The 13,310-nt window shown below is 37.7% G+C and overlaps 1 protein-coding gene and 1 long non-coding RNA gene across 2 annotated transcripts; both read left to right on the top strand.

Annotated features, from left to right (window-relative positions):
• The first annotated feature begins 298 nt into the window (after positions 1–298).
• On the top strand, positions 299–2,285 carry LOC140807628 (uncharacterized). Its single transcript, XR_012112725.1, has 3 exons — positions 299–626; positions 1,513–1,577; positions 2,171–2,285. It is a non-coding gene; the product is annotated as an uncharacterized lncRNA (long non-coding RNA).
• Positions 2,286–3,728: 1,443 nt separating this feature from the next.
• Positions 3,729–5,183, top strand: LOC140806692 (uncharacterized). The gene is made up of 4 exons (XM_073163238.1): positions 3,729–4,077; positions 4,126–4,259; positions 4,422–4,850; positions 4,911–5,183. Exons 1-4 carry the CDS (start codon positions 3,729–3,731, stop codon positions 5,181–5,183), a joined length of 1,185 nt encoding a protein of 394 aa, XP_073019339.1.
• Positions 5,184–13,310: the final 8,127 nt, after the last annotated feature.

Here is a 13,310-nt window from a genome sequence, read left to right as displayed (position 1 = left end):
GATTATCGTATCTGTGATGACCTGATATTAATTACTCAATTATTTGGCAAGAATTGATATTAATTATTTTAAAGTGCGAAATTAAAATATTAAGCTAAATAAATTTAACTGTGTGTTAAAAATGTGTATTAGAAAATATCGGAAGTATAAACGATATTATAATACATGTCGGAATTAAATAACACACGGGAGTTGAAATAAATTGGACCGAGTCACAATCTAGCATTTTTAGCAAACATTTAATAATTGCAAATGCATATTAATATATTTGTGGGGTGTATATTTTTATGGGTTATTTTATAAGGAAACCCATTTCCCCTTCACCATTCCCGTATGTCTTCTCCTCAACCCTACCTCACGCCTCACCCTTTTCTCCAGCTACCTTATTCGTGTCTTGTGGTTCAACCACCATAGCTGACAGTAATTTATCCAGCAACCATCAGCTGAATCTCGTGAACCTTGTTCCTTGTTTGAATCGAAGAATAGACGAGCCCTTCCATTGTGCAGCGAGCTGCGTGTTGCTGCTGCAACATTTTTCCAGCCCCTTTCTTGCCTTCTTATTTGTTCCTTGGAGGATTGTAGAGGCTAATTCTTGCTTCATTTCAGTTTATAGGAAGCTTTGGAAGGTAATCCCTAAGCCTAGAGTTGCAAATTTGTTCCTGGGTTTCATTCTTAGCTACTGTGATATTTCGAGATTTTGGTGTCTAGTTTATTTTTGGATATTTGGGTATGTTACACGAAGAATATCGACTTGTGGTTCAAATAAAACTTGTAGAACGTTGTGTTAGCTTTCTACAGCCATTGGAAAATCGTAATTACAATAAGAAACGGATTTGATATGATTTTTCTACCATAATGTGTCAAAAACCGAACTCTGTAGTGATGCGTGCAGAAGACATTCCGTAATTCGATTTTGTCACCTGTTTTCACTTGGATTCTGGACTTGTGATCTAAATGAAAGTTGTAGAGCTATGTCTTTTCTTCAAAAGGTAATTGACCCGTTAAATTCCATTAAGAATGAGGGATTTATGCTCATTTTACCGAAACTGCTCAGTCTGGGAATTCAGTCCGCGAGTTTGTGAGTAACAGCATGTTCTTGCTTAATTCTGGAATTATCTACTAAGATTTTGGGAATGATATCTTATAAGAAAACTTAAATATTTGAGTTTTATTTCATTTACAATTGGCGGATTTTGAATTGGGTCAATAATGAATTAGATATGAATTTTATGCTACAAGGTGTCGAACCAGAATCTGTACAGATTTATTGTTTTCAAAGTTTCCTGTTTTTTGTGTTTTTCAGCATCTAGATGACCGATTTTTGTGTTGGTATCTTCTGATGAAATGTGGGATTTTGAGTTAGGATTTCAGCCATATATGATAAGTGTAATTCGGTTAGGTTTTGATTGAGTTATGACATTAAAATCCATCCTAGGTACAAGCTGGAATCTGTAAATTGTAATTGGATAAGAGTTGAGTATTTAATTGATGAAAATAAATTAATTGCCACAGGTTTTGATAACCAGGAAGCGCCGAGGTCTTCATAATTATTGTGGTAATTTAATTTGAAGGTTAAGGTACGGATTGATCGATTTCTTACAGCGTCTATGTCGACGTGTAATTTAATTGATGTGAGTTAATTGATTTTATATGAATTATGTGATTATGTGCTCTTTGTGGAATTTGGATGCAAATTTAAGATTATTGCTCATTTTCTTAAAATAAAACATGATTTTCAAATATATTGGAATAATATATGGATTGATATACATTGTTGAGCACTCATTCATATTGAGCCCTTCAGTTATTGATACCCGTTGATATTCGATTGAGATCTGTATATGATATTTTATTGTGTCTTGTGGATTTTGGACACCTTGACTCGGTCCGGCTTAGGTAGTTGCTGGCATCAAGTGTGAAGCCATATTCCCACACACTGTCCGCTGAGTCTTGGACAGGTCCACTGAGTCGTTGACCAGCTCGAGCATATATTATGATTGTTGATATCGATCCTTTGACTCCTGATATCAAGACATCTTTCACGCGTACATGCATTGCATTGATTTCATTACATGTCATTTATATATGTTGTAATTTATTTGATCTTCGTACTGGGATTCGACCCCTGTCCTTTGGGACTGCTGTGGTTTGTTCCGTGTTTCAATAGAAGGTCATGCAGGTGGTTCGTCTTCGGCTGCTCAGGATGAAGCACCGAGGGGCGCTAGAGCTCTTTGAGTTTTGAGCTCAAGCCTTTATTGTTTTTCTCTGTGAGTTCAGTCATCGAGTCCCTAGATATTATATCTATGTATTACTGTGGTTTGCCCCGAGTAGTTGTATATTTTGTTTTGGAGGATCGTTGTTGTGATTGTGCCTGGTTGGCGTTGTTTCGTATTGGATGTTTGTTGGGGGTTTTGATTTAGTCGTTTTGGTTGTTTTATATTTTTCCGGTATGTCCTATTTACGAGGAGGTTATGCCGAAATTTCTATTGGGCCAAAAAGAAAAATTTTAACTCGTTTTTGCTGTTTATACTAATTAATCTTGATTGTGTGTTAATAAAATATTAATTTGGTATCAGAGCGTAGACTGGGATACGCTCATATAGAGTTAGTACACTCGAGTCTAGGCACAAATAAATTGTGCGCATGTGATTGATTATTTGGAATTACTTGCTTTTGCCTGGTTTGAATTGCATGTTAGTATTTTAGAGATGAACATGTTTTGGCATTAGTAGGTAATGGATTCTTGAGCATTTTGGCATTTCCTTTTCGGTGTTTTGAATTATTTTGAAGTTAATGAATATTTTGGGAATTAACTTGGGTTCTGTAGAATGGCACTGAGAGGTAGGAAAGGTAAAGAAGTGGTTCAAGAGTCTGGTGCTCAGAATATGGATGGTATTGATGTGAATGCTTCGAGGTAGACGTGGTCGACCTACTGGTGAAGCGGTACAGAATGTTAATGTGGAAGTTGAACAGATCACCCGTAGAGTGAATGATATGGAATTGGTGGTATCGAGGTTTCAGAATCTGAATCCTCCTGTCCTTGATGGCTCCGAAGGTAATGAAAAAGCTAAAAGTTGGTTAAGGGCCATGAATAATTTGTTTGATTCGGTGGAATATGATTCCAACCGAAGAGTAAAATTAGTAGTTCTTCAGCTGAGGGACAATGCTGAACGTTGGTGGGAGGCTACTGCCAGGGCTTTGCGTGATGCTTGCACAGTTATTACTTGGGATGTTTTCAGTACTCTGTTCAGACAAGAGTATTCTCCGCCTTCTTATTATGCTGCCAAATCATCTGCATTTCATAAATTGGTTCAGGGTAATTTACCAGTTGCAGAATATGCTCGACAATTATCATCTTTATTGATTTACGTGCCGCATATCGCCGGTAATGATGGGTCAAAAATGGAGAAATTTCTGGAAGGATTGGGTTCTCATTTATATTCCTTGGTTCTGGCTAGTAATCCGGTTAGCTATGCCGATGCAGTCAACAAGGCAATAAGATTAGAAGCAGGATTTCAAAGAGATAATCAGTAGCAGACTTTACAGATACCTAGTAGAGGTATGCAATTACCAATGGGTACATCATCTTATGTACCTCAGCAGCCTTTCCAGTAGCAGCAGTTCTTCCAACACCAAAAACCTCAAAGGTTTATGCCCAGAGGAAAGAACTTCAAGAAGAAAGGTCAGTCGAGTTCATCTAGCTCAAGTGGATCTAAAGTGTATCGGGGATGCCTTTTTCAGGGAATCAGTATTCAGTGGTGTATTGTGAGCGTTGTGGAGGTAGACATCATACATCTCAGTGTGGTGGTGTACGTGGGACATGTCATGATTGCGGTCAGAAAGGACACTTTGCTAGATCTTGTCCAAACCGTACTCAAGGGCAGATGAGACCACAACAGTTTCCTCAGAACAGAGGTGGTTTTTCGGGTGGTTCGTCTCAGAGACCCTTTACTCCTGCGCAGTCTTTTCAGCAGTTCAATTATCCACAAGTTCGGGGTAATGCACCTCAATCATTCCCAGGTCCACAACATGCTACAGAGGATCAAGCCAGAGAGGCTCCAGGTGGTGTAATCGCAGGTACTTGTTTAATTAATGGTTACACTGCACGAGTTTTATTTGATACAGGAGCATCTCACTCTTTCCTCAAATCCAATTTTGTTGATGAATATGACTTTGTGACTACATCATTGCATGAGTTTGCATCTGTGTCCACTCCAGCCGGTAAAGTGATTTTATCAAGGCAGATTGTGTTGGACTGTGTATTTTATTTTGGTGACAGTATTATGATTTATAATTTGATTTTGTTACCGATGTATGACTTTGATTGTATCATTGGTATGGATACCTTGACAAATTATCGAGCTACTGTAGACTGTTTTCATGGTGTAGTACGTTTTCGACCTCATTTTGGTGACAAATAGAATTTTTATGGTCGAGGATCGCAAGCTAAAATACCTTTAGTTTCAGCGATGGAAATGTTTAAGCTATTATCCTTAGGAAATGAGGGATATATGATTTATGATGTGGATGCTTTAAAGGAAGAGCCGAGATTGTCTGATATACCAGTGGTGAAAGAATTTTCTGATGTCTTTTTGGAGGAGATACCATGTTTTCCACTGCAGAGAGAGCTTGATTTTAGCATTGAATTGATGCCAGGAACTGCTCCAATTTCAAAAGCTCCATATAGAATGGCACCTGCAGAACTTAAAGAGTTGAAAGAGCAATTGCAGGATTTACTGGAAAAAGGGTACATACGACCTAGTATGTCACCTTGGGGAGCCCCTGTTTTGTTTGTTAAAAACAAAGATGGTTCCATGAGAATGTGCATTGATTATATGCAATTGAATCGGGTCACCGTCAAGAATAAATACCCTTTGCCTAGAATCAATGATTTGTTTGATCAACTACAGGGAACTTCAGTATATTCGAAAATTGATCTTCGATCAGGATACCATCAACTTCGAGTTGGAGAAGAATATGTTCCTAAGACAGCTTTTAGAATCAGATACGGGCATTATGAAATTTTGGTTATGCCATATGGGTTGACTAATGCACCAGCAGTATTTATGGATTTAAGGAACCGAGTGTTCAGGAATTTTCTGGACAAGTTTGTTATTGTTTTTATTGATGATATACTGGTGTATTCGAAGTCAAGAAAGGACATAGAGAGCATTTGTGATTAGTTCTTCAAACACTTCGTGATGCTCAGTTGTATGCTAAATTGTCAAAGTGTGAATTCTGGTTGGATCAAATCATATTTTTGGGTCATGTGATATCAGCCAAAGGAATATCCGTCGATCCAAGTAAAATTGAAGCGGTCTTGAATTGGACTAGACCAACCAATGTACCAGAGGTTCGAAGTTTTATGGGATTGGTCGGGTATTACAGACGATGCATTGAAGAGTTTTCTCAGATTTCCCGATCTATCACCCAACCGACCAAGAAGGATGCAAGATTTATTTGGTCAGAAGAGTGTGAGCAGAGTTTTCTGAAACTGAAAGAGAAATTGACGACAACACCAGTGTTGGCGTTGCCGTCTGGATCAGGTGGATTTGTTGTTTGTATAGATGCATCAGCTAAAGGATTGGGATGTGTATTGATGCAACATGGAAAGGTTATTGCTTATGCTTCGAGGCAAATAAAATACATGAATCCCGATATCCAGTTCATGATCTTGAACTTGCAGCCATTGTTTTTGCCTTGAAAATTTGGCGACACTATCTATATGGTGAACAGTTTATTATTTACTCAGATCATAAGAGTTTGAAATATCTGTTTACTCAGTCAGTGCTGAATATGAGGCAGAGACGTTGGTTAGATCTATTGAAGGATTTTGACTGTGAAATACAGTATCAACCAGGGAAGATGAATCAGGTTGCAGATGCATTAAGCCGGAAGTATCAGGATGGCATGTTAGCATCCATTCATATTTGGCAGAATCATGATGAATTGTGTACTTCTGGATGGAATTTTCAGCCACAAGATAATTATTTTATTGTTTCTGCATTGCATTTTGAGCCACAGATTATTGCTGAAATTAAAAAGGCTCAAAAGATAGATCCAAAAGTTCAGAAATTAAAAGAGTTGGTTTTTTCTGGTAATCCAGATAAGTATAATGTCTCATCAGATGGTAGTTTGCGAATGAATCATAGATTAGTGGTACCAAATGTTGCAGAATTGAGAGAAGCATTGCTTCAAGAGGCGCATTGTAGTCGCCATAGTGTTCATCCTGGTAATCGTAGGATGTACCAGATATTGAGACCTTATTTCTGGTGGGATGCCATGAAGAAAGACATTTCTGAATTTGTAGCAAGATGTTTGACATGCCAACAGGTGAAAGCTGAGAGAATAAAACCTGGAGGTATGTTACAGAGTTTAGAAATACCGCAATGGAACTGAGAACATATTGCAATGGACTTTGTAACTCACTTACCCAGGTCTATCAGAGGTTGTGATGCTATCTGGGTTATAGTTGATAGATTATCCAAGTCAGCACATTTCATTCCATATGATCGTACCTATCCTTACAAGAAAATGGCAAGGTTATATTTGGATAACGTGGTTCGGTTGCATGGAGTTCCAGTGTCTATTTTGTCTGATAGAGATCCAAGATTTGCATCTAAGTTTTGAAGCAGTCTTCAGAATGCTTTGGGAAATAAGTTGGCTATGAGCACAGCTTATCATCCCCAAACTGATGGTCAGACAGAAAGAACATTCAGACTTTGGAAGATATGCTTCGGTCAGTAATTATGGATTTCAGAGGTAATTGGCAAGAATCTCTATCATTGGTAGAATTCTCATACAACAACAGCTTCCAAACGACTATTGGAATGGCACCATTTGAAGCTTTGTATGGTAGAAGGTGTCGATCGGCGATATGTTGGAATGGGATTGGAGAAAAACCATTGGCACAACCTGAATTTCTTGAAGAGATGAATGAAAAGATTGATTTGATCAGAAAAAGAATGAAAGCATCTCAGGATCGTCAAGCTAGCTATGCAAATAAAAGGCGTAGACCTTTGGAATTTCAAGTCGGTGATGAAGTTTTTCTAAAGATGTCACCATTTCGCGGCACAATGAGATTTGGAAAAAAGGGAAAGTTAGCTCCACGTTATATTAGACCGTATACTATTGTTGAGAGGATCGGTTTGTTGGCTTATAGATTGAACTTGCCGCAGAGTTTGTCTGCTATACATGATGTGTTTCATGTATCTATGCTGCGGAAGTATGAGCCAGATCCATCTCATGTTCTGAGACACGAGAATGTGGAGTTAGATTGTTCTCTTAGCTATGTTGAGTATCCTTTGCAAATTCTTGATCGCAAAGAAAAATAGCTTCGTAATAAGACGATTCCTCTAGTCATGGTGCAGTGGAGTAAACATGGGACAGAAGAGGCAACATGGGAGCTCGAGGCTAGAATGCATCAAGAATGGCCTCATTTGTTTGAGAATGTAACAAATTACTCCATGTACCCTGAGTTTCCTATGTACTAGCAGTAATGTAAATTTGAATTCCTTTTATCTTATTTGTATTGAATGTTCTGATTTCAAGGGCGAAATCTTTGTTAGAGGGGGAGAATGTGATGACCTGATATTAATTACTCAATTATTTGGCAAGAATTGATATTAATTATTTTAAAGTGCGAAATTAAAATAATTAAGCTAAATAAACTTAACCGTGTGTTAAAAATGTGTATTAGAAAATATCGGAAGTATAAATGATATTAAAATACATGTCGGAATTAAATAGCACAGGGGAGTTGAAATAAATTGGACCGGGTCACAGTCTAGGATTTTGAGCAAACATTTAATAATTGAAAATGCATATTAATATATTTGTGGGGTGTATATTTTTATGGGTTATTTTATAAGGAAACCCATTTCCCCTTCACCATTCTCTTCTCCTCAACCCTACCTCACGCCTCACCCTCTTCTCCAGCTACCTTCTTCGTGTCTTGTGGTTTAACCACCATAGCTGACAGTAATTTATCCAGCAACCATCAGCTGAAGCACGTGCACCTTGTTCCTTGTTTGAATCGAAGAAGAGACGAGCTCTTCCATTGTGCAGCGAGCTGCGTGTTGCTGCTGCAACATTTTTCCAGCCCCTTGCTTGCCTTCTTTTTTGTTCCTTGGAGGATTGTAGAGGCTAATTCTTGCTTCATTTCAGTTTATAGGAAGCTTTGGAAGGTAATCCCTAAGCCTAGAGTTGCAAATTTGTTCATGGGTTTCGCTCTTAGCTACTGTGATATTTCGAGATTTTGGTATCTAGTTTATTTTTTGATATTTGGGTATGTTACACGAAGAATCCCGACTTGTGGTTCAAATAAAACTTGTAGAATGTTGTGTTAGCTTTCTACAGCCACTGGAAAATCGTAATTACAATAAGAAACGGATTTGATATGATTTTTCTACCATAATGTGTCAAAAACCGAACTCTGTAGTGATGCGTGCAGAAGACATTCTGTAATTCGAGTTTGTCACATGTTTTCACTCGGATTCTGGACTTCTGATCTAAATGAAAGTTGTAGAGCTATGTCTTTTCTTCGAAACGATAATTGACCCGTTAAATTCCATTAATAATTGAGGGAGTTATGCTCATTTTACCGAAACTGCTCAGTCTGGGAATTCAGTCCGCGAGTTTGTGAGTAACAGCATGTTCTTGCTTAATTATGGAATTATCTACTAAGATTTTGGGAATGATTTCTTCTAATAAAACTTAAAGATTTGAGTTTTCTTTCATTTACAATTGGCGGAATTTGAATTGGGTCAATAATGAATTAGATATGAATTTTATGCTACAAGGTGTCGAACCAGAATCTGTACAGATTTATTGTTTTCAAAGTTTCTTGTTTTTGGTGTTTATCAGCATCTAGATGACCGATTTTTGTGTTGGTATCTTATGATGAAATGTGGGATTGAGTTATGATTTCAGCCATATATGATAAGTGTAATTCGGTTAGGTTTTGAGCATCTAGATGACCGATTTCATCTTATGATGAAATGTGGGATTGAGTTATGATGAAATACGGGGAGGTCGTGCCGAAATTTATATTGGGCCAAAAAGCAAAATTTTAACTCGTTTTCGCTGTTTATACTAATTAATTCTGATTGTGTGTTAATAAAATATTAATCAGGAACAAGGCCCTCACAGTATCAAGAGTGTTTAGAATGGGGTTGAATAAACACTCACAATATAAAACTGATCTTTTCGAATTTTGAGTTCAGTTTGGTGACAAACTGATTCTCGGAATCTTGTTGTTCAATGACAATCAGTTAAACTGATATAGTTGCGGAAGCTAACTGACTAAAAGATAGAATACAACACTGAAATAAAATACGCAATGGTTGTTTCTGGATGTTCGGAGATTTCAATTACTCCTACGTCACCTCTTCTATCATAAGGATAGGATTTCCACTAAAAGACTTTGATCGAATACAAGATTTTTACTGACCCACTTCAGTTTGGACTTATCACTGCGAAGACTGAAACTCTTAGTATTACAAAGTGTTCTCAGTACGTAACTGATCTTAGCACTATCGAATTTATCAATTTTTTTTACAAAGTGCTAGTGAGCTCAGATTGTAGCCTTGACTTCTACGAATAAATCAAGTAAGAGTGAGCTACGATTTTTTCCAGAGTAACAGAAAGCTTTGAATAGAGTAATTCTGTTGTTTTCTTCAGCTGTTCTTCTATCATATTTATAATCTTGTCTTCCAACGGTAACTTGAGATATTTTTTGAATCTTTGTATCCGTTGATTGCCACTTCATTATTTCTTGGGCTTTGTTTGCTTCATTTATTGTAATGCGGCGTTTTTACTACTTTAGCCGAAATGCGTTGTTCCAAGCTGTATTGGTTGAAGTGCGACGTTGCAATCTTCTATGTCTCTTTTTCGGTTGAATGTTCTTTCCCGAGACATGTTTAGTTAAAGTATGAATGTATCAACTGATCAGTTTCCAGCTGATCAACTGATTTCAGTTGTCAAGTCCAGTTTACTTCGATCAATTGCTGATGAGGAGAACAACTGAATTTTCAGTTGCGTAGATTCAGTTGCTGATTTCAGTTTGCTTGATCAGTTGGTTCGTATTTTCAGTTGGTTCATATTTTGTCAAACTCCATAATTTAGTTTCCAACAACTTACGTCCAGTTGAAGTCGTCGTCGCTAGGAACACGGTACTGTACTCGGATTCAAAATCAGATGGACGGATCACTCGTAAATCTAGAATCTCACGTGAAGCTTTCCTCGGTGCTTTCCTTCTCTGTATATATATATATATATATATATATATATATATATATATATATATATATATATATATATATATATATATATATAACATGAAATCAAGTTGTATATATATATGTGTATATATATATATACATACACGGTGCACGAGAAGGCTAGGTGGCGTGATCCATGCCCTGCACGTCTTGTGCATAAGCGCTACACTACTCGACGCATATGCGCGAGACCTTATGTCTCGGCGCATGTGTTCTCGGCAGCTCGCGCATATGCGCGAACCATCGCCGCGCATATGCGCGAGACCTACTGTCTCGGCATATCACCACTGGCGCATATGCGCCCACTTCTCTGGACATCACGTTTAGCTACTGGACATCTCGCGCATATGCACGCCCTCAATACGCGCATATGTGCGGGGTCTTCTGTCCAATTCGCGCATGGCTCGCGCATCAAGTCGCGCATGTGCGCGAATGCACTACCCTCGCACACGTTTTGCGTCTTTCTTTGTCATTCTCGGTCTAATCCGTTCCGTCAATATTTACCTTAATTAATAAATAAATCATTACAGATTAATCTCAGATTACGGTAAATAAAATTTCGGGCATTACAGATGCAGGTGAGGACGAGTTTGAGAAGACGAGAGGCGGGGATCAGTGAGCTGGCTCGGACTGTGCGGTGGACTAACTCGAGGACCGCTTAAGTTTCCAGAAAACTTTTTATGCATGTTGAACTCTTTTACTCTAACTTGAACGAGTTACTTTATGTTGTTTTAAACAAGTACTTGTGGCAAGTTTGTTTATATTTCAAATAATTACGAGCGTCTTTTGAGAAATTGTTATTCATTTAAGAAAATTTTTATTTTTCCGCAAAATTCAATTAGTTCAAAAATACAGTACGTCACATACACCACCCCACAAACACACGCCACTTTCACCTTCAACACACACAACATACACGCACTAAGACTCTCGGTGGTCGTGAGTTTCAAAGCAAGGGAGGAAAAGTTTTTCATCCAGTTCGTCTCTCGTCGCGCCGTCTCTCGTATCTCGTAAGAATAAAGGAACAAGCCAATTTTTCAACCCTTTTTCAAGCACCATTCAATCCATAATATGGCATGTATGCTGATTTGGGTGAAAAATTTATAAGGGTGATTTTTTTAATCTCATACTTGTGCATCTCATGTTTTCATGAAGGATTCATAATGTTTAGGGAATTGTTGAAGGAGGAATGCAAACCAAATGATTTAAGAGTCGAACTAAACGTCTAAGAGTAATTTTTGAATGAATATAACCATATGGAACGCCTCAAGGGCAGCACACCTGCACACGTAAAACTCATGAAGGCCGAGAGGGGGAAGGGTTTGGGTTTGGTGTTCCATCGGCCAAGGGGGATGTATGTGGTCCTAAACAAGGTCTTGATGAATTTTTAGGGTCCTAAGAAGGTCTAGGAGGGGATTGGTACGAGCTTGGATGGGCTGGTGTAGCACAGCGACCATAACTCCAAAATCTCGTACATGTTGTCTTGTTATAGGGCGTGTGGCTCATAGAGCAATGGGATGGTGGAAAGAACTGGTCTAGGGGCTAGGGTCGTGACTTAGGGTCCTGGTGAAGGTCTAGTGTGAACCAATAGTCGAGCCAAAGGCTCCCACAACCGCTCGAACTTGAGAACCCTTACTGCGCTTAAGGAAGATGGTTGGGGCGCTGCTGGTGCGTGGAGTTTAGAGCGTGGTGCATCTAGTCTGTGTCTAAAAAGGCCTGCTCAAAGTCATGTTTCGGTTTTGGCTTGGACTTCCAACAGCTTACATTGAGTCTTGGGATGTTAGTAAAGGTCTTGTCTTCGGTTGGTTCGAGTCGGAAGGATAGTTTGGTCATTTGTTTAACCGAAAATGTGAAAACGGTGGTAAACAAGTCATCTGGTAAGCGAATTGAGTCATTTTTGAAACGTAGGTCCTAAGATTGAATTTCCAGAAAGCTACTGGATATATTTGGTGTTTTCAAAGTTTTAAAATCGAGTCGTTCTCGTTTATCGAAAGTCTAGGGTCGTCTGAGTATGTATAGCGTTGAATCATGTGTGCTAGGTTCGAGGAAAGTCGAGGACAGTTCGCAACTTTCTAAAACAACTCCATATCATGTAAAATGTTATTTTTCGAAGTTGTAAAGTATATGCATGATATATGTTATTTTTAGAAGTTTTTACGTATTTGTACTTATATGCTATTTTTAGTAATCTCGACATATACGAATGATATGAGTCATTGTTGGAAACTTTAAAATATGGAAAGTTCTTAATGTGTTATGAAATATTAAAATAAAGGAAAATATTTTTGAGGAAAGTGAATTCATCGTGACATAAAAATAGTAAAAGATCCGTTAAAAAAACGGGAATGGTGAACTCTCAATGACAAATGGGAGTGAACCGTCAAAAAATGGGGCGGGAATCTCAATGATAATGGATCAATTGAAAGAGTGAACGGTGAATTTATTTTTATGATAGTCGGTGGGATCGTCTAAGAAATGGACATTGAACCCAACAACTTAGTATTATGATTTATAGATTGATCAATCGAATTAATGTTGTCACTATCGAGGATCGGACTTCACAAAAATAAAATGATTATTTTAAATGGAAAAGTTTGTATATAATCATGGTTTTAAAAAGTGCATATTTTTGAAGGTTTCATGTTTGCATGAAAAAGACTATCTTTAGTAAAAGTAAATTTTATGCATGTGAGTGTATATTTACGTACTTGATATATGAGGTTTGAGCATGCTAAGTCATTAGACTCACTGGATTTGAATGGTTGCAGGGATGACGATGTTGAGTCGTGAGGTGCGAACTATTGAGTCATCTGGGAGGCGTAGTGCATACCCAGGACCTATAAATTCCGCATATGTTAAAGATTTTGATGACTTTATGGATTATTATTTTTATTTACAGAATGATAGGATGTTAAAATTTATTGAGTTGAATTTTATATTTTTATTGCTTTATTACTTATTCTTCATGAATGATTATGGATATTATGGAATTAATTTATTTGATTATTTATGCTACTTTATTTATGATGA

The sequence above is a fragment of the Primulina eburnea genome, chromosome 12 (assembly GCF_022965805.1).
Source record: "Primulina eburnea isolate SZY01 chromosome 12, ASM2296580v1, whole genome shotgun sequence".
Classification (NCBI taxonomy): Eukaryota; Viridiplantae; Streptophyta; class Magnoliopsida; order Lamiales; family Gesneriaceae; genus Primulina; species Primulina eburnea.
The sequence above is the reverse complement of the archived record's forward strand: the minus strand, read 5'-3'. Positions and strand labels throughout refer to the sequence as shown.

Coding starts and splice junctions, on each gene's coding strand:
- LOC140806692 (XM_073163238.1), top strand. CDS start 3,729: ATGCCTTTTTCAGGGAATCAGTATTCAGTGGTGTATTGTGAGCGTTGT. Junction 4,260..4,421: donor GGCAGATTGTGTTGGACTGT/GTATTTTATTTT, acceptor GGTGACAAATAG/AATTTTTATGGTCGAGGATC. Junction 4,851..4,910: donor ATTATATGCAATTGAATCGG/GTCACCGTCAAG, acceptor GATCAACTACAG/GGAACTTCAGTATATTCGAA.